A 26,425-nucleotide genomic window follows, 5' to 3' on the forward strand; every position below is an offset into this window, starting at 1 on the left:
ATAATATAGAAAGATAGTGTCAACAATACATATAATCGGAAAGAAGACGTTTGTGTGGTGAACGTCACTAGGCCGAGTACCTTGAGGACTGCTTTTCGTGTGGAACGGTCTGAAGTAACTTTTGGAAACCAGGAAGATTGCTTTCTGTACTCCTTTCCTGAGCCTTTGATTCTAGAAGGATTGTGTTAGAGGAGTTTTAAATATTCTTTGGCCATCTTAAACACATTTCCGTGTTGACTTAAGTTTTTTATCATGTCTGGCTTTGGACTCCATTGGATCATTGTCATTTATTGGGATGATTCAGTGTAGCACAGAGTGCTTGTCAAGCAATGGCTAAGGGCCCTCCCCTCCACGCCCCCCAGTGTTTCCGTGAATCCTCATTAGCTAAAGGGGTGAGAAACGCCACCTGGTGGTTGGGGACTGTATTTTCCTCACTGTCCTCAGGGCCGTTTTTCTCCTTCCAGTTGCAATTACCTGGGACAACTGGTGTAAACCTGCCAGGCTTCACACCACAGTAATCCAATAAGTTCAAAAATTGCAAAGAAATCTTTACCTGTTTGGCACAAGATTCCAATTTGGAGAGAATTAGACAAAGTGAGTCTCAAAAAAGAGCAGCCAGGCAGACAGCTGTACATCAGTCTTAAAATTCAATAAAGTTCAAATAAGAGGAATTGTCAGAGCATTCAGACACTCACTGGATGGGACGGGGCCTGGAGCAGGGCTGCCTCGGGCCCGCGGGTAGCGCGTGGGTTCCTGACGTTATGCAGGGAAGGTTACACAGCACGAGTCTAGGTGGTTTTGAGAGTTTGTTTATTAACGCTGGGGACACTGAGACTAATGGGGGGGAGGGTTATGGTGGAAGAAGCAACAGGAAAGAGCCTAGGCAGGGCTGTTTTGGCAATTTAGAAATGTTACAGAAATGAATTGGGCCACGCTGGGCTGTGGACTCACTGAGAAGTCAAAGTCACAGTGACAAGCAAGTGAACCAAAGCAGGGCTGTTTTTAGCTCTCTGGGAAGTCAGAGAAAAGGGGGCCTTGGAGACAGGTTCTGGGGGAAGCCTGGGATGAACTGCCACTGCCCACTGCGCCCCTGGTTGCAAGTCTTATGGGGGCTCTTAGGGTTTAGGGAAAAGAAAATAAAAACTTCATTCCTGAGAAAAGGCATGGGCTTGCTCCCAAGAGAGCCCACGCTGGCGTCCTGTGTCTTGAGGGCTTTATCTTTCTTCTGCAGGTGAGAGTATTAGGGAGGGTTTCAGCAGAATATTTATCAGCAGAGGGTTTCTAGGTGCATTTTTTTTTTTTTTTTTTTTTTTTTTTTACAGAGACAGAGAGTCAGAGAGAGGGATAGACAGGGACAGACAGACAAGAACGGAGAGATGAGAAGCATCAATCATTAGTTTTTTGTTGTGCATTGGGACACCTTAGTTGTTCATTGATTGCTTTCTCATATGTGCCTTGACCGCGGGCCTTCAGCAGACCGAGTAACCCCTTGCTTGAGCCAGTGACCTTGGGTCCAAGCTGGTGAGCTTTTGCTCAAACCAGATGAGCCCACGCTCAAGCTGGTGACCTCGGGGTCTCCAACCTGGGTCCTCAGCATACCAGTCTGACGCTCTATCCACTGCGCCACCGCCTGGTCAGGCTCCAGGTGCATTTTTACTATGCTGATGCATCAGAATGACTGTATAGGAAAGTGTGGGATGATTCCCTGGTCAGTTTCACTGCTCTACGTTTATCTCGGGTCTGTCTGGCTCTAGTCAGGTTTTTGTTATTTGTTCCCCGGACTTCGTTTGTCCTTGGGTTTGGCTGGCACAAATGGCATTAATTGGATTTCTGTTTTTATTTCTCTGACTAGGGTGATTTAAAATATTTATTCTTTGGTTAGGGAGGAGAGGTATAAACCATTTGTTTTCAAATGTTCTTGGTTAGGGAAGGTAAGATCTTACGATTCACCAGCTGTATGTAAGTGGTTCAAATTGTTTGGCCTTGTTCAATTATTTTGTCTCAGTTTCCCCTTTCTACTTGCCCAGGAATTTTCCTGGCTTCTTCTTATCCTCCTCACTCAGTGTTATGGAGTGCAGAGTTAGAATTAGCACTGTGACCCAAATTTAGAAGCAGATGGAATAGTTATAATTCTCTGAATCTGTAGGTTCTACACCATTGAAGTATATGACTAAATCATTTCTAAATTTATAGTCACAAGATTAATTTTTATTTTAGTGCTTGTTTTAACAAAACATGGCACTTATTACCAAGGAAAGACATTTTTGCTAACCTAAAGAATAAGAGTTTTACAGGTTAAGAACTTGATATAGGTGACAATATAATTTATTATACAAACCAGTTCACTTTTGACAATCAGAGGGTGCAAATTATTAATAATTATGTCATAATTAACTGGGAATGTCCCAAGAAACCAGGATGTATGGTTACTTTTCTCATAACCAATCTATATGTTATTTTTAAGTTTCACCTTAGTTTATAAACATTAAATATCATAAAGAACAACAATCTTTTAAAAGATTCTATTCATTTCTGAAGTGGAAGTAATGACTGTTATTTCTTTAAGTTTAATATATTCCATTACTTTATTTTCTTTTCTTTTTGTGGAAGCAATATTCTTAACTGTGACTTTCTGGAATGTTGGAGACAAAAATCTGAATTTATAATGATTTTTTTCATGGTTAGCAGGTCACTTGAATGGGGATTTTCTAGTCGCAAAGTGGGAGTTTTTATTAGAAGAGAGTCTCACATCATGTAGCCCTCTCTGTTTCATATTTTGATGAAAAAATCTGAGGACAGGAGAAGTTAGCCTTTGGGAAAGTCCCTGGCAAATCTGGAAGTAGTGTTCATGGCTGCGGCATTCTTGTATAGAATTCTGTTCAATCGTTCCAATAATAGTAGCAGCTGAAACTTTTCGAGTACTTACTGTGTACTATGCACTATGTTCAGCGTATAGTATGTTTGATCTTCACATTTGATCTTCACAGTAACTTTCTGAGATTGTTGGTTATTTGTAACCATTTTATAGATGAGGAAACCAAAGTTTAGAGAGTGAAACAAACAGCTCAAAATCTCACATCTAGTTAGTGGCAAAGGCAGGACTTGAACTCAGGCAACTGATTCTAAGCCAGTTTTTTCACTAATGTGCTGCTATTCTGCCTGATTTTCTATTAATTTCTTTAAGGGGTCATGTTTATTTCCTTATTTTCAGAATGCATTGCTGATCGACTCATATATTACTTAGAAACAGACCAAACCCTCTTTTCTTAGAGTTTTTGTCCTGAAAACTTCTTTATCTGCATAGGCATTTAAAAAGCAAGTATTTTATTAGAGCAGTTATAAATTGTTTCAGTAAAGCACTTAAATTGATGAAAATGCTTATTGTTGTGTGAGTGAGAATGTGCATATCCTAAGAATACCTAATACATATTTAAACTTCCCTTATTCTTAGCCTTATATTTGAAAAAATATAAATGTTTGATTAGAGAAATGAATTTCTTTATAAATTGGCTTGTTCATCTCTAAGTTGTTAGGCAGGCACTCTTTATATTCAAGAACTGTCTGATTGTAAGCCAGAAATCAATGAAGTTAATTTGGAGGTTACCTTTTTAAATAATTTCACAAAATTTAAGAATAAAGAATGCAAAAGTGCTGATTAGTGATCACATTGTTTTGGTACCTTTTGTTCCATTTAAAAAAACTACGTACTCTCAAACTTAGTTGATTTACACATGAGCTTTGAGATAATTTTTCAGTAAAGCTGTATTGATTGTAAAAGTAGTTTATACTTTTTAATAGATTGTTTTTCAAATTCTAAGAGTGATTTTCTAAAATTGCACATCAATTTTTACTTACATATAAGAGAATTGCTTAAATTGATTTTTGAGGTAGATGCAGTGTATCTGGATATTGTTTACTGTGTTTGGGGTGGGCCAAAAAGGGTATTGTATTTTTTGCTCTAGAACAGCTTGATTTAGGAACTATTTTAAGGCTTGGTCCAGGCCCTGCGCTGGACTGGTTTGCTCAGTCAGTTAGAGCCTCATCCCAAAGTGACAAGGTTGTGGGTTCAGTCCCCAGTTAGGGCACACACAGGAGGCCACCAATGAATGCACAGCTGAGTGGGACAACAAATGAATGCTTCTCTGCTTCCTCCCCTCTCTCTCCTGTCATTTCTCCATCTCTCTAAAAAAATCAATCAATCAAAAATTAAGCCCTGGTCTGATAGCTTGGTTGGTTGTAGTGTTGTCCCAAAGTGCAGAGGTTGCTGGTTCAATCCCCGGTCAGGGCACATACAGGAACAGCTTGATGTTCCTATCTCTTTCTCGCTCCCTCCCTCTCCCTACCCATCTCTAAAAAAAAAAATAAAAAATTAAATATGAAGACTTGGCCCATTGTTTTTTTTTAATGAAATAATAGCATAGTTGATTATGATTTCCTATAAATCTAGTTTCATAGGAGGTATGTTGTTATCCTACTTGAGAATTTCTGTAAGAATGCATATTCACATTTTTCCTGGAATGTCCTGTGCTTCCTGCTTTGGCTTCTAATCCAGACCGAAAATAGAACATGAATTGGTTGCTCAAGGAATCAATTAATAATAGATGTTTCATTTTATGCATTTTGTTATTTATAGTATGCCATGATTAACTTAGTACAACTGGAGAGATGATATTCAGTTCATTGAGAGCTTTGCTTCTAGATCAGAGAGGCCCTAAACCAATATACTTAATATTGGAAACTTAAAAATGATTCATTACTTTGTATAGTAAGATTTTCTGTAAATGAAAGGGTTTATAGTTTACAAATTATAGATTAATCGAAAATAAAGCATAACAATACTATTTATATCAGCATGATTATAAATACATATAATGTTAAAAATAATCAGTGGAGAGGTAGATAGCTAATAAACATCTACTTATATCTACTTAATAAGACAAAGTAGATTATATTTTGAAATCTAATGAATTTAGTACATTATTTAAATGATTTCTGATTTTTAAAGAAGCAAATATATTCAGAGGCTAAGAAACACATAAGTAGGAAGACTTTTTTTTCTTTTTTAAAAAAGAAAATTTAAAAGTCGCATTTTAAACACTGTTTTTCCTGTTGGGACCTTACAGTCTCTTTGTTGAAAGGCAGCAGAATTTTTAGGAACTAATGAGGTCTCCTTTTTGAAAAATTGATGTACTTCATTCAGGTACCAGTAGTTGCTCTCACGGCGACGGCGAGCCCCTCCATCCGGGAAGACATCATACGTTGCTTAAAGCTGAAGAATCCTCAAGTTACATGTACTAGTTTTGATAGACCGAACTTGTATTTAGAAGTTGGCCGAAAAACAGGAGACATCCATCAGGATCTGAAGCAATTTCTTGTCCAAAACACAAGGTGAGGAGGTCATGGTTGATAAATTTAGGTAACTGTTCACCATTTTAAAAAAATTATTATTTTATATTTTTACTATTTCTTTTTAATGTGCATCTAACATACTTCAAATTCTATTTAGCTTTGATTCAAGTCAACTATGTTGTTATATAATTGAGACAGTGACTGAGGAAGTCAGTTTTTGAAGTGAGAAATGAATTCTCATACCTTTTTACTTCGTGCTATTGCTTAAATAGGACTTACACTTTAAATAATTGACAAACAACAGAAACAAATGAGTTCATATCTGAATTTTATCTAATTCACTAATTTATATGACAAACTTGAGTATTAGGGAATTTTTAAAAAGTTATCTTAATAAACACTTTTGAGCCTTTATCATGTGCCAAGTACCATCCTAGGTATTTTATGTGAATGCTCTAGTTTAATCCTTATAATGGCTCAGTAAGATGCATGTTATTTTCATTATACTGATGAAGAAACTGTCCCTAGTACTTCCTTCTATTAATTTTGTTTGAAGGCATGTTTTGTATTCTAAGAAACTTTCAGTCTTATTCCATGATTTGTCTGCTTGGTGAAAAGCTTATAATTTTCATGTTATGAAATATGTTTTTAGGTCAGAATACAAGGTAATAATCTTTATTTTACCAATACAAACACCAAATAAGTCTAGTCAAATAGAGTTTAAGGAACATCATTAGTGTTCTCCTTTTCAGAAAGGAGTAAAAAGATAAAATCCATTCCAGGTTAAGGAACCCTATAGTAACCCATGGGGGCCATGAGCATGAGTTTAAATGTAGGATTTGCTACTGGTTTGACTAAACTATACTGAGAATAAAACAAGAATGTAATGAATATATTCTTTTTTGTGTGTGTGTGACAGAGGGAGAGAGAGGGACAGATAGGGACAGACTGACAGAAAGGGAGAGAGATGAGAAGCATCAAGTCTTCATTGTGGCACCTTTAGTTGTTCATCGATTGCTTTCTCATATGTGCCTTGACTGGAGCGGGGGCTACAGCAGAGCGAGTGACCCATTGCTCAAGCCAGAAACCTTGGGTTCAAGCTGGTGAGCTGTGCTCAAACCAGATGAGCCCGTACTCAAGCCGGTGACCTTGGGGTTTTGAACCTGGATCCTCTGTGTCCCAGTCTGATGCTCTATCCACTGAGCTAGCGCCTGGTCAGGCAATGAATATATTGTGAGTGGTCTGGCAGTTCTAGTGATCTCTCTGAAGTGAATACTCATTGTATTTCTCTTCCCTTCCATCCTTAAATGGAAATCCTTCTCTTAAAGAGGACTGTTTAATCTAGGCTAGAGTCTCCTAAATCAGTTCATTATCTACTCTCCTAATCTTTGATCTTTTTCAGTATATATTATTTTTAATCTCTACAACACTCATTTCTTTTTGAAAATGTTTATTTTTTTTTGATATTGTGACATCCTATCTTTCTGATAGCATTGTCTTCCTTGATATCTTCTATAAATGTTTTTTTTCTCATGATCTTTTACGTTAATTTTGCTAATTGAGCTCTTTATTACTCTTTAGCTTACATTATTACAAACTCTCCTAACAGACCTTCCTTCACTTTAGTGTTCCTTGTTGGATTCTATACTTGTCATCTGAAAGCACATCCCCAAATCTTGGTTCCTTTTTGGTGGCCCCCTCTTTCCTATGGACTAAAGGCCAGTCTCCTTTGCCTAACAATCAAGATCATCCGAGATTTTGATATTTAATGTGACAGTTGTTTTTCTTAAAGAAAATCAAGGAAGAATTTGGCCTCCTTTTCAGTCCTCAAAGAAGGGTTATATTAGCAGGGAACCCTGGAGAGTCAGAATGCTTTCTGTAGATCTTATGCAAATAGAAATTTTCCTCTTAATGAGCAATAAGATGAAGAGTATTTAGACTTCAGAGAATTGTTTTTTACTTCCATTTTCTTCCCTTCATTTAATTTTGCCATTTTAAAAATCAGTATTCACATTATTTTCTATTCATTGAACTAACATGTTTCTTAAACTCTGACCTTGTTTTCTATATTCCTGATACAATTAAATTAGATAGATAAGCCTCTCTTACCTTTCTAATTTAACGGTTAGGTGAAGATAGATTTTTCCCCCCTTAGGAAGTTGTTGTGAGGGAATAACAGTTTTTAGTAAACTACTTGGCAAAGTAATGATTTCTTCAGGAATAAAAATTGTGACTCTGCTGTATATGTTCAAATTTTTGTTTTTTCTATGTGTTAAAAAAAGGAAGAAGTGATACATAGTCTTAGTATTAATTTGAACAATATATCTATATAGATACATGTAAATTGAAGGGTACTGTAATATTCCAGTCCCGTGCCTCAGTTTTAATCACTGTTGATATTTTGTCATTCAGCTTTATAAATTTTTTGTGTCTGTACTCTGCAGATATACACTCCTAATTTATACAGAAATAGTTTCATAGCATCTTCATTTTTTACTGCAGTTTTTTCCTTTTTTTATTGATTTTAATTTAGTGTTTACATAGATTCTAGTGTCCCCTCAAATGCATCCTCCCTCCCCTGTGTTCCCCTCAACATCCCTTTTGCTTCCCTCCTTGCAATGCCCTCCCCCCCTTCCCTCCAGGATGATCCCATCCTATCATTCCCTTTCCCTCTGCCGCTTTCCATCTGGTCCCTTTGATCCCGTCTCTGTCTCTATTCCGTTCCTCAGTTCACATTGTTTATTGGATTCCTCAGATGAGTGAGGTCATATGATATTTTTCTTTCTCTGCCTGGCTTATTTCACTTAACATAATAGTTTCCAGGTCCATCCTTGTTGTCGCAAAAGGTAAGATTTTCTTCTTTTTCATGGCCCCATAGTATTCCATATGTACCATAGCTTTTTAATCCACTCCTCCACTGATGGACACTTGAGCTGTTTCCAGATTTTGGCTATTGTGAACAATGCTGCCATAAACATGGGGGTGCATTTATTTTTTAAATCACTGATGTGTTGTTTTTGGGATATATTCCTAAAAGTGGGATGGCTGGGTCAAAAGGCAGTTCCATTTTTAATTTTTTGAGGAATCTCCATACTGTTTTTCACAGTGCCTGCACCAGTCTGCATTCCCACCAGCAGTGCAGGAGGGTTCCCTTTCTCCACATCCTCACCAGCACCAATCCTGTGTTGTTTTGTTAATGAGCGCCATTCTGACTGGTGTGAGGTGATATCTCATTGTGGTTTTTATTTGCATTTCTCTAATGATTAGTGATGTTGAACATTTTTTCATCTGCCTATTGGCCATCTGTATGTCCTCTTTGGAGAAGTGTCTATTTATTTCTTTTGCCCATTTTTGATTGGATTATCTTCCTGGTGTTGAGTTTTACAAGTTCTTTATAAATTTTGGTTATTAACCCCTTATTAGACGTATTGTTGAATATGTCCTCCCATTGTGTGGTTTGTCTTTTTCTTTTGTTCATATTGTCTTTAGCTGTGCAAAAGCTTTTAGTTTGATATAGTCCCATTTGTTTATCCTGTCTTTTATTTCCCTTGCCTGTGGAGATGAATCAGCAGATATATTGCTATGAGAGATGTCGGAGAGCATACTGCCTATGTTTTCTTCTAAGATGCTTATGGTTTCACGACTTACATTTAAGTCTTTTATACATTTTGAGTTTATTTTTGTGAATGGTTTAAGTTGGTGGTCTAGTTTCATTTTTTTGCAGATAGCTGTCCAATTTTTCCCAACACCATTTGTTAAAGAGGCTGTCTTTACTCCATTGTATGCTCTTAACCTCCTTTGTCAAATATCAATTATCCATAAAAGTGTGGGTTTATTTTTGGGTTCTCTGTTTTGTTCCATTGATCCATATGCCTGTTCTTATGCCAGTACCAAGCTGTTTTGAGTACAGTGGACTTGTAGTATAACTTGATATTAGGAAATGTGATACCACTCACTTTATTCTTCTTTTTCAGGATTGCTGAGGCTATTAGTGTTCTTTTTTGGTTCCATATAAATTTTTGGAATATGTGTTCTATAACTTTGAAGTATGTCATTGGTATTTTAATAGGAATTGCATTGAATTTATAAATTGCTTTGGGTAATATAGACATTTTAATGATGCATATTCTTCCTATCCATGAACACAATATATGCTTCCACTTGTTTATATCTTCCTTGATTTCTTTTATCAATGTTTTTAATTTTTTTTACATTTTTAAAATTAATTTTAATGGGATGACGAATATCAATGTTTTATAATTTTCTGAGTACAATTTTTTAACCTCCTTGGTTAAATTTACTCCTAGGTACGTTATTTTTTTTGTTGCAATAGTGAAGGGGATTATTTTCTTAATTTCGCTTTCAGACAGTTTATTGTTGGTTTATAAAAATGCCTCTGATTTCTGATTATTCTGCCACCTTGCTGAATTCATTTATCAGGTCCAGTAGTTTTTTAACTGCGACTTTAGGGTTTTCTATGTACAGTATCATATCATCAGCTAATAATGATAGTTTTACTTCTCTTTTTTCAATTTGGATACCTTTTATTTCTTCTTCTTATCTGATTGCTGTGTCTAGGACTTCCAGAACTATGTTGAATAAGAGTGGTGAAAGGGGACACCCCTGCCTTGTTTCTGATCTTAAGGGGATTGCTTTTAATTTTTGCCCATTGAGTATGATGTTGGCTGTGGATTTGTCATAGATGGTCTTTATTATTTTGAGATATGTTCCCTGTATTCCCACTTTGCTGAGAGTTTTGATCATAAATGGAGGCTGGATTTTATCAAATGCTTTTTCTGCATCTATTGAAATTATCATGTGGTTTTTGTCCTTCCTTTTGTTTATGTGATGAATCACATTGATTGATTTGCAAATATTGTACCAGCCTTGCCTTCCCAGAATAAATCCCACTTGATCATGATGTATGATTTTTTTCCTGTATTGCTGGATCTGGTTGGCTAATATTTTGTTGAGATTTTTAGCATCTAAATTTATCAGGGATATTGGCCTATAGTTTTTTTTCTTTGTGTTGTCTTTGCCTGGTTTTGGAATCAGAATTATGCTAGCCTCATAAAAGGAGCTTGGAAGTCTTTCCTCCTCTTGAATTTTTTGAAATAGCTTGAGAAGGATAGAAGTTAGTTCTTCTTTGAATATTTGGTATAATTCGCCTTTGAAGCCATCTGGCCCAGGGCTTTTGTTTGTTGAGAGTTTTTTGATAACTGTTTTGATGTCATTTGTTGTAATCGGTCTGTTTAGGTTTTCTGATTCTTCCAGACTGATTTTTGAAAGATTATATGTTCCAAGGAATTTGTCCATTTCACCTAGGTTGTCTAATTTTTTGGCATACAGTTCTTCATAGTATTTTCTTAGAATCCTTTGTATTTCTGCTTTGTCAGTTGTTACTTCTTCACTCTCATTTCTAATTTTATTTATTTGAACCCTCTGTTTTTTTCTTGATGAGTCTGGTTAAAGACTCATTGATCTTGTACCTTTTCATAGAACCAGCTCTTGGTTTCATTGATCCTCTGTATTGTTTTTTTAGCCTTTATGTCATTTATTTCTGCTGTGATCTTTATTATTTCCTTCCTTCTACTTTTTCTGGGCTTTACTTGCTGTTCTTTTTCTCATTCTTAAGGTATGCCTGTAATGCTATCAACTTCTCTCTCAGGTCTGCTTTTGTTGTGTCCCATAAATTTTGAGTTGTTGTATGCTCATTTTCATTTGTTTCAAGGAAATTTTTTATTTCTCCCTTGATCTCATTGTTAACCCATTCATTATTTAACAACATGCTATTTAGTTTCCAAGTGTTTGAGTGTTTCTCAGTTTTTCTATTGTTGTTGACTTCTAGTTTCATGCCATTATGATCAGAGAAGATGCTTGATATGATTTCAATCTTCTTAAATTTGTTGAGACTTGTTTTGTGTCCTAACATGTGGTCTATCCTAGAGAATGTACCATGAGCACTTGAAAAGAATGTATATTCTACTGCTTTAGGGTGAAAGGTTCTGAAGATATCTATTAAATCGAGTTGATCTAGTGTGTCCTTTTTTATTTATTTATTTATTTATTTATTTATTTATTTATTTATTTATTTTCTTTCATTTTTTTCTGAAGCTGGAAACAGGGAGAGACAGTCAGACAGACTCCCGCATGCGCCCGACCGGGATCCACCCGGCACGCCCACCAGGGGGCGACGCTCTGCCCACCAGGGGGCGATGTCTGCCCATCCTGGGCGTCGCCATGTTGCGACCCTCCTGGGTGTCGCCATATTGCGACCAGAGCCACTCTAGCGCCTGGGGCAGAGGCCACAGAGCCATCCCCAGCGCCCGGGCCATCTTTTGCTCCAATGGAGCCTTGGCTGCGGGAGGGGAAGAGACAGAGAGGAAGGCGTGGCGGAGGGGTGGAGAAGCAAATGGGCGCTTCTCCTATGTGCCCTGGCTGGGAATCGAACCTGGGTCCTCCGCACGCTAGGCCGACGCTCTACCGCTGAGCCAACCGGCCAGGGCTAGTGTGTCCTTTAATTCTGCAATTTTCTTTCTTGAGGATGTATCCAGTAATGTTAGTGGGGTATTGAAATCCCCGACTATTATAGTAATGCTGTTGATCTCACCGTTTATTTCCATCAAAATCTGCTTTATATATTTAGGTGCTCCTATATTAGGTGCATAGATATTTATAAGGTTATATCTTCCTGTTGGATTGCTCCCTATATCATTTGTAGAGACCTTCTTGATCTCTTACTATAGCCTTTGTTTTGAAATCTATTTTGTCAGATGTAAGTTTAGCTACCCCAGCTTTTTTTTTTTTCATTTCCATTTGCTTGAAATATTTTTTTCCATCCTTTTACTTTCAGTCTGTGGGTATCTTTTGTTTTGAGGTGGGTCTTTGTAGACGGTATATGTATAGGTCCTGTTTTTTTATCCGTGCAGTTACCCTATGTCTTTTGTTTGGAGCATTTAATCCATTTACATTTGAGGTTATTATTGATATATAGTTGTTTATTGCCATTTTATTCTTTAAATCTACATTCCTCTGTTATTAGATTTTTTCCTCCCTTCGTTCTATTTCAAGCAGTTTCCTTAACATTTCTTGCAACATTGGTTTGGTTGTAATGAATTCCTTGAGATTTTTTTTTGTGTGTGTGGGAAGCTTTATATTTCTCCTTCAATTTTAAATGATAGCCTTGCTGGATAGAGAAGTCTTGGTCGTAGGCTGTTGTTCTGCATTTTTTTGAATATTTCTTGCCTTTCCCTTCGGGCCTCAAGTGTTTCTGTTGCAAGGTCGGATCTCATCCTTATGGGGCTCCTTCGTAGGTGATTGACTGCTTTTTTCTTGTAGCTTTTAGTTTTCTTTCTTTATCTCTTAGCTTTGGTATTTTGATTATGATGTGTCTTGGTGTAGGTCTCTTTGGGTTCCTTTTTAATGTGATTCTCTGTGCTTCTTGATCCTGTGTGACTTTTTTCTGCATCAATTTAGGGACATTTTCAGCTATAATTTTTTCAATCAGGTTCTCTATTTCTTGTTTCTTCTCTTTTCTTTCAACAACCCCTATTATGAGGATGTTGTTTCTCCTCATGTTATCACAGAGCTCTTAGAGTTCCTTAGATTTTTTTGTCTTTTCTTTTTGCTGTTCTGCTTCCATGCTTTTGCTTATCTTGTCCTCTAAATCAGTGGTCCCGAACCCCCGGGCTGCAGACCAGTACTGGTCCGTGGGCCATTGGTACCGGTCCTCAGAAGAAGAATAAATAACTTACATTATTTCCGTTTTATTTATATTTAAGTCTGAACGATGTTTTATTTTTTAAAAATGACCAGATTCCCTCTGTTACATCCATCTAAGACTCACTCTTGACGCTTGTCTCGGTCACGTGATACATTTGTCCATCCCACCCTAAAGGCTGGTCTGTGAAAATATTTTCTGACATTAAACTGGTCCATGGCCCAAAAAAGGTTGGGGACCACTGCTCTAAATCACTGATTTGATCCTCTGGTTCATCCAGCCTGCTTTTAATTCCATCTAGTGTATTCTTTATTTCTGATATTGTGTTGATCATTTCTGTTTGGTTCTTTTTTATGATTCCAGTGTCCTTTTGATGCTTGCAACTTTTTTATTTAGATGCTTATTAAGTCCATCCATTGTAGCTTTGAGATCCTTAAGCATACTAACAATCATTATTTTAGACTCTGTATCTAGTAATTTGATTACTTACATTTCACTCAGTTCTTTTTCTGGAGATTTTTCTTGTTGATTCATATGGTTTATGTTCCCCTGTCTTCCCATTGTTTCTGTGTGTGGTTTGCAGGCTTGTTAGAGTTGTGGGTCTGAGGTTGGTGTATTTAATTCGGTTTCTCCTCCAGGCCTTTATTTTTTGGCCTCTGCTGGTTGCTTGGATTGTAATTCTCCTTAACTAGTAGAGCTGCTTTAAAGTCTTGATTTCCCTGTTTGATGAACCCAGCAAGGAGCTGATCTGTTTGCTGATCTCAGCAGGGGTCTTCTATGTTTAGGAAGGAGGGAAGTGGGCATATCTTGTTTTTTTTTTTTTGTTTGTTTGTTTTTGACCCTAGTTGAAACTATATCCAGGAATGCAGTAGGTGTGACCTCAAAGAATCTGAAGGTGTGCTCTGCCCAGTTACTCTCTGCGGGCACAGTGCATTCTCAGTATGAAGGGGGAGGTGTAGCTCAGGTCTCCCTGGAAACCTGAGTTACTGGTCACCTCCCCCTTACTTCCTCTTTTCCGGAAGGCCTTTTGAGTTGATTGGAGCTGAAGAGCTTTTTGGAAGTGGGTTACCTGGTTCCACACTTGGCTTGTACTGAGTGGAGGGAGCGACCCCTTCCCCAGCTATGGCCGCCTCTGCACTGGAGAATGAGTCAGCTCAGCTCAGGTCAGGTTCCTTTGTCTCGCTCTCCCCACTTTTCTCATGCAGGACCAATCAGTCAGCTCTCCTCGCCCCCGGAACCCCAGGCAAGTGGCTGTGAACAATATTTTCTGCTCTGTCTCTTTAAGGCTGCTCTTTCTTTTGCTTGCCGCTTCCCACAGACAGAACTGTCGCTTTTCACCCCACTCAATGCTGTCCGCTATCTCCTCCAGACCCTGGGTTTCTAGGCTGGGTCTCTGGTCCTGAGACTCCTCCCTCTCAGGAGTCCCTCTCTGGACTCTCAGCCTCAGCCTCCCCTCACTCCTGGGAGCGGGGGAGCCCCCATACTCCCTACCAGGATCGGTGTGGATTCTTCTGTGCTCCTTGGTTTTCTAGTCCTGTTCTTTTAGTCCAAAGTTGGCTTTTCACAATGATTGTTCTTAAATTAACTTGTAATCCAGTTTGGCTTTGGGAGATGGCAGTCTGTGCATCTGCCTACTCTGCTGCCATCTTGGGATCTCATTTTTTCCTTTTATTTTAATATCTTTGCTATCTTTATTTTTTCTTGTTTGTGAGTGTGTGTGAGAGAGAGATAGTCAGAGAGAGTAAGGAGAGATGGGAAGCATCAACTTGCAGTTGCATCACTTTAGTTGTTCTTTGATTGCTTCTCATACATGCCTTAACTGGGAGGATCCAGCTGAGCCATTGACTTCTTGCTCAAGCCAGCGACCTTGGGCTTCAAGCCAGCGACCATGGAGTCATGTTGATGATTCCACAGTCAGGTCTGCGACCCTGTGCTTAAGCTGATGAGCCTACGCTCAAGCCAGATGAGCCTGTGATGAAACTGGCAACCTCTGGGTTTCAAACCTGGGTCCTCAGTGTCCCAGGTTGACGTTCTAACCCAGTGGTAGTCAACCTGGTCCCTACCACCCACTAGTGAGTGTTTCAGCTTTCATGATGGGTGGTAGCGGAGCAACCAAAGTATAAATTTAAAGATAGATTTAACTGTAGTAAGTTGTTTTATAAAGATTTATTCTGCCAAACTTAGCAAAAATCCAACATAAAGTCCTTGGTAAGTAATTATTATATGCTTTAACTTGCTGTAACTCTGCTTTATAAATTTTATAAAGTAAAGTTACTTTCCTACTTCATAAATCACCATTACTGTTTAACCGTTGGGCGGTTAGAAAATTTTACTACTAACAGAGATACAAAAGTGGGCGGTAGGTATAGACTACCCCTCCTCTAACCATTGTGTCACAATATCTTTGTTATCTTTTCATATGCTATGTTTTCTTAAATTAGGGCCTTAATGTATAGGATATTGTGATATCCACATTTTGGTGAACAATTATTTTCCTAAATGTTAGTGAAATTTTTCATATTAAAAAAGTAATTTGTAAAAAAGAAATTTGTATTTTATCTTCATGAAGTTTTCTACTGTGGATTTTTGATTGTGGCAGCCCATTTGGTCACTATTAAAAATTGCTTCGAGTATATTTTTCAGTATGACTCTTTGGAATTTAGTTGCTAATTTTTTCTCCTCTATTTATGTTTTAAATGACTTTGCCATAGTCTTTAAAGTTTTTATATGCATTTCATTTTTTTATTGTTTGCTCAGTATTTTATAGTTGAATGTATATAATGATGAATATTTAGATTATTTTTTACTATTATAGTTTTGCTGTGAATATTTATGCATATGTATCTTTTAGCCAATGTGTAAATATATTTTTAAAATAGATTACTAAACTTGAAATTATATCAAAGGTATATGTATTACAAATTAAATAACTTTTCCTAAATCTAAAATAGTGCATTCTTTTTATATTAATAAATCAGTATAAATGAATGTATTTATGGAAATGAATGTATTTGTAGAAATGAATAGATTAGGGAATTAAATAAGGTCAATGAAAGTTATTATTTACACTTTTAATAAATAAGCACAGCTTTTTAAAATTTATTTATTTAATTATTTATTTATTTTGTTGTATTTTTCTGAAGCTGGAAACAGGGAGAGACAGTCAGACAGACTCCCGCATGCGCCCAACCGGGATCCACCCGGCACGCCCACCAGGGGCGAAGCTCTACCCACCAGGGGGCAATGCTCTGCCCCTCCGGGGGGTCGCTCTCCCGTGACCAGAGCCACTCTGGCGCCTGGGGCAGAGGCCAAGGAGCCATCCCCAGCGCCCGGGCCATCTTTGCTCCAATGGAGCCTTGGCTGCGGGAGGGGAAGAGAGAGACAGAGAGGAAGGAAGGGGGGGTGGAGAAGCAAATGGGCGCTTCTCCTATGTGCCCTGGCCGGGAATCGAACCCGGGTCCCCCGCATGCCAGGCTGACGCTCTACCGCTGAGCCAACCGGCCAGGGCAATAAGCACAGCTTTTTAAAACAGACTTTCTTTTTTTGTGAGAAGGAGAGAAAGAGAGAGAGAAGGTCAAGAAGGCAAGGGATGGGGAGGACAGAGAGATGAGAAACATCATCTCATGGTTGCATCACTTTAGTTGTTCATTGATTACTTTCTCATACGTACCTTGACAGGGAGGCTCCAGCCGAGCCAGTGAGCTTGGGCTCAAGCCAGTGAGCTTGGCTCAAGCCAGCAACTTTGGGATCTCATGATCCCATGCTTTAGCTGGCAACCCTGTGCTCAAGCTGGGGCAAGCCTGCACCCAAGCCGGATGAACCCATGCTCAAGCCTGCGACTTCGGGGTTTGAACCTGGGTCCTGAGCATCCCAGGTTGACACTCTATCCACTGCACCACCACTGGTCAGACAAAACACTTTCTTATAGATATTTTTTGTAAGAGTCAGTCTCAAAATTACTAATAAATACTTCTTTGAATTATATAAAATGATCTTTTAATATTACAAGAAAATTTTTGCTTTTTCCATAAATATATAGTTCAACTTTATGTTCATAAGAGAGAATTAAAATAATGTAATATAATTTTCCTATGTAAATATTTGCTTACCTTATGTAAATGAGGATTAATTGTTAAATTAGTGCTTTGTATTAAAAGTATGAAAATTGCTTTTTCAGTAGTTTCTAAGTTTTTATCAAGGCTTCTGCTTAAAGAAATAAACTTGTCTCTGGTTTTCTTTTGTTGTTTTTGTTGTTGTTGTTGTTACAGAGACAGAGGGGGACAGATAGGGACAGACAGACAGGAAGGGAGAGAGATGAGAAACATCAATTCTTTGATGTGGCTCCTTAGTTGTTCATTGATTGCTTTCTCATATGTGCCTTGACCAGGGGGCTACAGCAGACCGAGTGACCCCTTGCTCGAGCCAATGACCTTGGGCTCAAGCTGGTGAGCCTTGCTCAAACCAGATGAGCCCATGCTCAAGCTGGCGACCTCAGGGTCTCGAACCTGGGTCCTTCATATCCCAGTTCAATGCTCTATCCACTGCGCCACCACCTGGTCAGGCTTGTCTCTGGTTTTAACTTTAATTGCAATACAGAGTCAAAGATGTTTGAGATTGAACATAATTCATTTCTACATTTGACTGGCCATAATGTTTTAGATTTTTACACATACTGCTTACAGAAATTAGGGGATATTTCAAAATGAATATGAAGTGATAAAATACCCCCTAATTTTTGTGAGCAGTATATGTAAGTATAGCATTGTTTCCTTTTTGCTTTCTCCTTTAAGTTTTTTACTAAAAGGAAAATTAAATTAAAATTTAATTAAAATGAAATTAAATTTTTAAAAAGGGAAAATTAAATAAGATAAAATTTAAACTGGTCTGGAGCTTTTATGTTTATGTATATGTTTACATACATATATGTATACATGTATGTTCTTCTGTTCTTTTTCTTTAGTTCGGCCTGGGAATTTGAAGGCCCAACCATCATCTATTGTCCTTCCAGAAAAATGACAGAGGAAGTCTCAGCTGAACTTAGGAGACTGAAGGTATCCTGTAGCACATACCACGCAGGCATGAGTATTAACTTGAGGAAGGAAGTTCATCATAAGTTCATGAGAGATGAAATTCAGGTGAAGATTGATCATTTGTCTCTATTCCCAATAGTGGAAACACATCTTTATCTATTTACCAAATCTTTATTGGATACCTTCTTTGTACTGAGCATAAAATAGTTCCTCTAGCCCTGGCCGGTTGGCTCAGCGGTAGAGCATCGGCCTAGCGTGCGGAGGACCCGGGTTCGATCCCGGCCAGGGCACATAGGAGAAGCGCCCATTTGCTTCTCCACCCCTCCGCCGCGCTTTCCTCTCTGTCTCTCTCTTCCCCTCCCGCAGCCAAGGCTCCATTGGAGCAAAGATGGCCCGGGCGCTGGGCATGGCTCTGTGGCCTCTGCCTCAGGCGCTAGAGTGGCTCTGGTCACAATATGGCGACGCCCAGGATGGGCAGAGCATCGCCCCCTGGGGGGCAGAGCACCGCCCCTGGTGGGCGTGCCGGGTGGATCCCGGTCGGGCGCATGCGGGAGTCTGTCTGACTGTCTCTCCCTGTTTCCAGCTTCAGAAAAATGAAAAAAAAAAAAAAAAAAAAAAAAAAAAAAAATAGTTCCTCTAATAAAGGGAATCTTGTACTGAGCATAAAACAGTTCCTCTAATAAAGGGAATCAGGATATAATGTGGGAGATAGATATGTAAGCAAACTATTGCAGACTGGTTTGCGTAGCAGCCTGGACTTATAGTGCTGAGGCATACAGAGGAGGGAGTGTTAGCTGTTTAGGTAAGTTGTATAATGGGGATGGTCCACCCAGAAAGAAGCAGTTTGAGTGGCGTCTGAACTAGTGAATAGAAGTGTGCCAAGCGTGCAAGGCCCGTTGGTGAAGAGGGAAAAGGAATTGGTTATAAAATTCCAGGAAGAAGAATTACTAGTATGTGCAAAGCACTGTGTTATGAGAGTACGGGAAATTATGAGTAGTTTGGAATGGTTGGAGAGAAAGGGAGTGTGGAGTAGGAATGGCTTAAAGTAAAGGTATAAAGGCAGGGAGGAACTGTTAGACTCAGGGAGGTTGAGTGGTTGATTGGCCAGGTTATAGAGGGCCTTAAAACTTGCAAAGAGGCAGGCTGGGACTGGGTTCATGGGCCTCTACTTTGTCTAGACTACTTTAGCCTTATAATTTTCTATTTAAATGAAATTTTATCTAATAGATAAGAGAGGTTAAAGTAGAATAATTCTTATTGAAGTTAATGTGAGGAGAAGGGGCTCCAAGAACCTCCTTATCTCTAAGGCAGCCCCTGTGGGTGTCCTGTAATCCCCGGAGCACCATAGAATGGAGTTGGCAAACCATCGTGACAGACTATTCTGTGTTTCTGAGCCAGAAAATAGTACCGTAGAAACACGAGACTGGCAGCTCTGAGTAGGTTGGATTTGAAGGAGAGAACTGCAGAGGAAGGGTACTGACGAAGCTGTCATAAGGTGCCACGGTTGAGATTCTGGCAATGACTGCAGCTATGTCATAATTTCGATCTGTAGTGACTGGACTCCTGGTTCCATGGCTCTTATACGGGGTATTTGGGAAGATTTAAATTTAAGCCATGTTAGTAGGTTTAAACCAACAACTTCCTATTCTCAACGTCTGTCACTGTAAGTCTGTGGACCATTTCTTCTCCATGTTAATAGATGAACTTCTGATTTGCTCTTTTCTGTCCAGTAGGCCGTCCGTTTCTCCTCTGGGCAGCCCTCCCTATTGTAGGTAATTGTTAACCACTCCAAAGCAACATTGTTGAAACCACTTCCCTCAGGTCTGGTTTGTATGCAATATGAAATTCACTGCTCCAATGCACACCGGCCTGAGGCATCCCATCTCCTCCTCCCTCTTCTTTTCAAAGATATCACAACTGTCTAGAAAAGAGATTTACCCACATTCTTAAATGCGTATATTTTTATCTTATTTTATCTCAGGACCTTAAAAATTATCAGATAAAATGTATTCGCCGCTACTTATTGAATCTTAACAATCCATGTTTGAACCATGAACTGACCAATGATTTTGTCCAGTATGCTTTATTACTAATTATTCATTTAGGTAGAAACATCTCCTAAGAGACATGAGAGATTACAAACTTTATCTCTAATGTGTTGTGATGGGAAACTGAAAACATCTGGGTTTCCTCTCAATACACAGCTTTATTGAAACATTGCTTTGACATATGGCTTTAAAAACCTCACAGCGACCACTAAATATACCTAATATATAGAAGGGTATATACCTAATATATAGAAGGGTATATGTATGTATACCTAATATATAGAAGGGTATATGTATGTATACCTAATATATAGAAAGGTATATGTATGTATACCTAATATATAGAAAGGTATATGTATGTATACCTAATATATAGAAGGGTATATGTATGTATACCTAATATATAGAAGGGTATATGTATGTATGTGCTGTTTTATTTTTACTTTCTATGGAAAGATGTCACAAATTTTCATCCACATTATGAAAACTAATGGATCAATATTGATCGTGTCACCCTAGGCTGACATCGGGGTTTCTGTTGTCTGCCGCCTGGCCAGTGTACTGCCATTCTAAATGATTCTAATCTTCACGTATGAATTGAGAGTGCTCAGACAACTCAAGGTGATGCACATACATTTCATCGTCTATATCGGATGTCCTGGTGCTCTTGGCATTGATTACTTGCCACTGAGAATTTATTGAGTGCCTCCTGAATCCATAACATGTACAGAATTCTAGATACTCTCACTCCTGTCTTTTTACAGTTGATTTCTAGTTTAGGGTGAGCCTAAAATAGAGCTCATCTTCCTAGCTCACCTCCCTGGCTCTGAATGTCTGGGACTTGAGTGATGCTTAGACTCTTAGTATTTTCTATTTTATAATTTTACAAAAAAATTTTCTCTTTCTGATTATTCATAACCAAGTCCACCCACCTTGGATGTGTATTTGCATTTTTAGTCTATGATCACTCATTTTTACTAATAATCCTAACAGTCAGTTTATTGGGTTTTTTTGTATTTTATCTGCCTTTTCAAGATGGCTTGAATTCCTTCTCCTTTTGGAATGAAGTTGTGAATTAATTATTTGATAAAATATCTTTATATCTGAGAGAATAGGTTGGCTTATCTAAGACTAATATCATATGATAAAAATTAAGTCTTAAAAGTTTTTCTATATACACCCTCAAATACAAATGGTAACTATGTGAGATGATGAATGTGTTAAATAACCTTATTGTGTTAATCACTTCACAGTATGTATGCATATCAAATCACATTATACATCTTAAACTTACACAGTGTTATATGTCAATTATATTTCAATAAAGCTGGAAAAGTTGAATAAGAAATAACATTTTAAAAAGAAAATTAGAATTATGTTGATTATTCTCTTTTAAATATAGCATAATTACCAACTCTTACTCACTGAAGGCTTTCTCAATATATTTCCATTTATATAGTTATTTTTCCTCTCACTTTTATTGTACTTTCTTATATTTATTCAGCATTTTCTTTGTCTTTATTTTTTATGGGGGCTACTGTGTGTCCATGCTTACACATTTTTTAAAGGCACTTTAATTGTTATCAATTATGCATGTACATAAAGAACTGAATAATTCTACTGTTCTACAATGAAAAGCATCAGCTCCTCATTCCTTCTTCACTGTTATTCCTCACTGTAACTCTTTTAATGTATTCCATTGGTATTTACTGGTATATCTTGCAACAGTCTGCATATACTGCTACTACTTAGTTTTATTTATCTATTTGTTTATTAGTTTTAGGCATTTTCTATTGACTTTCCATATGAAAGAACAAAGTTTAGCTTCCTGCCCTTCTCCTCAGCCTGTTTATGTATTTCTAACCCCTTTTCCTTCCAATATTAATAACAAACTTTTGATTAGATCAATATATATTTAAATATATACACATTATTTTTCTATGAACACTTTTTATTGTTATGCCATGTAGTATATTATAGTTACTTTTCTTGCACAACTTCTTGTATTCTTATTAATTCTCTTGACAATATTTGTTTAGTTTTTTGTTTTTGTCATTCTTCCCTGAAATTTCTCTAGTTATGTAAATCTCCATCCCACTATACTGATATATATTAGCTGTTCTACCAATTTTATCCTTTTAATGATGCAGAGATAAATTTGTTTTATTTTACCACCTTTAATGAGATGCCTTTTTTCATCTCAGAACAATGCTAGAAAACATTAAGATACTGTACAGTTGGTAAGGACTGTTGAAACTTTATAATAACACAAAAGTCTTGTGTAATATAATAATTATTTTAAGAGCTTTTTTTTCCCCCCTTGTAATCATGGATGGAGAAATACTTTGCCTGTATTCACTAGTTTTTACAGAGAGGGAATAGAAGTCCTATTTTACGGTCACTCGTTACTCAGTTTCATGCCAGGGTCTTTAGTTAACAAACTAATTATTCTTATTAAAAGGTAAAAATGTAAGATTTTAGTTCTGCTAAATGTCTGTCAAACTGTGCTGTTATTTATCCTCAGTGTGTCGTCGCTACCATAGCTTTTGGCATGGGCATTAATAAAGCTGACATTCGCAAAGTCATTCACTATGGTGCTCCTAAGGAAATGGAATCGTATTACCAGGAGATGGGCAGAGCCGGCCGAGATGGACTTCCGAGTTCTTGTCACTTGCTCTGGGCTCCAGCAGACATTGCCTTAAATAGGTAAAAACATGTATTGCTTTCATGCCTGCACATTTTTTCTTTCCATTTAAGCTTTGAAAGCATTTGAGGCAGCGTCCAAAATTTCAAGTAATGTATTTTCAGTGCATTTAAACTGAAAGAAAACAGAAGATATCTAAGAACATTCGTGCTAAGTGCTGCCACCTGGAGGAGATGACCTATTTCAGCCGCCCCTTATTTAGTGTGAAGAAGGAACCTGTCAGGACTGGACAGGGATGTGGCGTAGGTTCCGTGTGCTCTCCTGACACTGCGTGGATGCGCTGGGCTTTTCTCCTCGGCTGCGCTCACGTTTTCATTTGTCCTCGGCCATTTACTTTCAGATACCATTCCTTGCGTTACTGGTGTTTCACCCCATGCTACTGTGGTGCTTATCCCAAAGGACCCCTGCTCATCCCTGTGTGGATATCTTTCCTGCTGTTTCCTTTGTTAGTTCCATGAGAGCACAACAGCTGTCCTTGACAGTGGGTGATAACCATGTTGCACTGTACTGATGGCTGTCATGAAAAATAAATAAGTGTTTAAATATAGGAAAACCATCCTAGGTAAATACTAAACTGCTGGCACTTAAGTTCTGTGGAAGTTATAGTGGAGAGGAAGACTTCACTTGCAGAAGTATGGGGGGCAGAGTTTGCCCATTGATTCCCGCATGCACAGGGGAAAAATTTCAGGAAACTTACATGTGGTCACTGAAGGGGGAAGAATATATTTTTTTAAAGCGAGAGGCAAATAGATAAGAAGACTCCCACATGTGCAATACTCCATCCACTGAGCAGTCAGCCAGGACCAAGAATTTTCAAAATGCACCTCCATTTAGCTGAATAAATTGAGCTCCTGAATGCACACATTTGCCCATTTCATTAGAATGATGAGAGTGCCGGTCCAATACAGTTTTAATTCATTCATCATTTAACAATGCTTTTTTTTTAGTGCGCACTCTGTTCCAAGCTGGGAATACAATGATAAACAAAAGCACATATGGCATGTTTTCATAGAGCTTGCAGTACACTGGGAATGGCAGATCTTAGTCACAGAATTATACAACTCTGGATACATAGGATTCATTTTACTATTCTCTTTTTGTGTTGGAAAACTTCAATAAGCAGACTTTTTTTAAAAAAGATTATGCATATGTGTAAAACTCCAATTGTGTTAAATGCTATGAAGGAAAGTTGCATTGAGTAGTGAGTGTATAATGGGGAGTTTGTTTACCAAGTTGAAAAGGTCAGGTAAGTCCTTTTCTAGGAAGTGATAGGGTAAATTGAGATCTGAAAGAAGAATTATGGATTAATTAGGTAAAAATATTTGCTATAAATTTTAAGCTCTTCCTCTTAAGAGTAGTCGTAGCTTTTGTTTCTTAACAGAGTCAATAAAACCATCCTCTTAAACAGAACAATTATTGTTTTCCATTTGATACCAGTGTCTATATGAAGTTTTTTAATTAATTATTTTCTTTATTTCCAAGTGAGAGGAGGTGAGATAGAAAGACTCCTGCATGCTCCCTGACTGGGATCCACCCAGCAACCCCCACCTGGGGCCAATGCTCTGCCCATCTGGGGCCATGCTCACAACTGAGCTATTTTTAGTGCCAGAGGTGGAGGCTTCAGGATGCCATCCTCAGTGCCCAGGCTGGTGCACTATAAATAATTGACTCATGGCTGTGGGAGGAGAACAGAGAGAAAGAGAGAGAGGGGAAGGGGGAGGGGTAGAGAAGCAGATGGGCACTTCTCCTGTGTGCCCTGACCGGGAATTGAACTCGGAATATCTACATGTCTGGCCGATGCTCTACCACTGAGCCAACTGACCAGGGGTAAATTTTTTATAAACTAAAATAATTGGGATAGGACACAGCTCTGCATGCTACTACTAAGCTTGGGATTGATTCAAACATAAGTTGATTCCTATCAGTTCTTATTTTATTTGGGCATTGTGCTGGAGGTGTTAAAGACTTAGCTTGACTTTCATGTTGTAGCTTGTGGGTTTGTCAATAGAGATAGTTTCTGTTTCTCTGGATCTCAAAAGATACTTTAAATGGTTTTCTCATTAAGATTTAACAGGAATTAACAGTGATTAGTAATTAAATGGCGGTGCTAGAAAACCCATACTTGAGTCTATAGTATAGATAGGTTGTTCTTTGTGTTCCCCCAAAGGGAAATAAAACTAGGGTTAATCAGAATAAAACAGAATTTAGTAAAGATTAAGGATGCATCTGTGTCCTACTTGTAATAAACCTATTAAAACAAACAATACGTTTTAGAATCGATGGAGTTGCTGGTTCTCAGCTGAAAGGTCACTGTAATTCATAAACTGTTGAGAGTCTCTCCTATGCTAGAATCCTGATAATTTCCCAGTTATCACTGCGAAAACGTCATTTTATGTTTGTTATTGCAGAAGCCATACCATTGGCAAGGGCTCAGTGTCTTCATTTGCTATTATTTTAAACAGTCAAACTCAATAGTTAATTGGAATTTTTAAGGAAATAATTTGAAAATTAACCTCAATTTAATATATCTCCCACTGGCTCCAACTGATTCCTTTTCTGGCATTACTTTTAGAAATTTTATTCCTTTCCAACTTGTTTTTATTCTGTAGAATTTTATACTTAAATTATTGTAATAGTCCCAAAAGAAAAATAAGTATTTATTCGACTTGATGTTGGAGACTTTGTTATTTTATTTTCTCACATTTGTTATGGGCACTGAGAAGATAGTTACATGTCGATCATCTGAACCAACTATGGGACAGGATCTAGTTCTTGTACTGTTGGCATTTGTTTTCCTTGTTCTTTCTGAGGTGGAGGTGACCTAAACAAACAAACTAAAGCAACAAAGGGACTAATTTTGAGCCCATGATCTAGGAGGAGTGAGAGTAGATGCTAACCCAGGATTAGAGTCAACAGTTGGAGGAGACTTTTCGGCAGTTACAGGTATACCTCATTTTATTGTACTTTGCTGCATTGCGATTCGCAGATGTTGCATTTTTTACAAAATTGAAGGCACGACCCTCCACCAGCAAAATGATTGTGACTTGCTTTATTGTGGTGGTCTTGGAACCGAACCCTCAATATCTCCAGTTATGCCTGTACAGGGAAAGTACAAATTAGAATGTTTTTGAATAAAAGATTATTGTGTTCAGACTTTCCAAATTCCCTGTCAGTGTTATTCTTGAGAATTATACAGAGGTATTTTTATTAGTCAGAAGTTTGGATAGTCAAAATATGAGTGAATGAGGTCCATTTTGATGGTAATCGGTACTTACCACATAGATCTTATAGGTAATCATTATTTTTTTTGATGTATCTGAAAAATATTCAACTAAGACTTCTAATTATTCTTAGAAAGAATTCTTGGAATGATCTGCAAAGCTGTTTGGGAGATTTTCATTATCTGATATTAATAGAGTTTCTTCACAGAAGACTAGAATAAACAGGAGGAGTTATAGCAGCATTACTTTAAAAACACAAACAAACAAACATATCTTTAAAGTTAGTTAAGCATTTTAGATAACTTTAATAATATGGAAAAACATATCAGTTATAGTTGTTTGAGGAAGGAACT

The 26,425-nt window shown here is 37.8% G+C and overlaps 1 protein-coding gene across 5 annotated transcripts in view; it reads left to right on the forward strand.

Annotated features, from left to right (window-relative positions):
- Positions 1-26,425, forward strand: part of WRN (WRN RecQ like helicase) — a 141,750-nt gene that overhangs the window by 60,524 nt on the left and 54,801 nt on the right. For 4 of the 5 annotated variants that reach the window (XM_066235107.1, XM_066235108.1, XM_066235109.1 and 1 more), the window contains exons 18-20: positions 5,201-5,388; positions 18,030-18,204; positions 22,672-22,853. In XM_066235107.1, the coding sequence (XP_066091204.1) occupies positions 5,201-5,388; positions 18,030-18,204; positions 22,672-22,853 (545 nt within the window). The remainder of the gene's footprint in view (positions 1-5,200; positions 5,389-18,029; positions 18,205-22,671; positions 22,854-26,425) is intronic. The other variant, XM_066235111.1, reaches the window with a different exon arrangement.

The sequence above is a fragment of the Saccopteryx bilineata genome, chromosome 6, assembly GCF_036850765.1.
Source record: "Saccopteryx bilineata isolate mSacBil1 chromosome 6, mSacBil1_pri_phased_curated, whole genome shotgun sequence".
NCBI lineage: Eukaryota > Metazoa > Chordata > Mammalia > Chiroptera > Emballonuridae > Saccopteryx > Saccopteryx bilineata.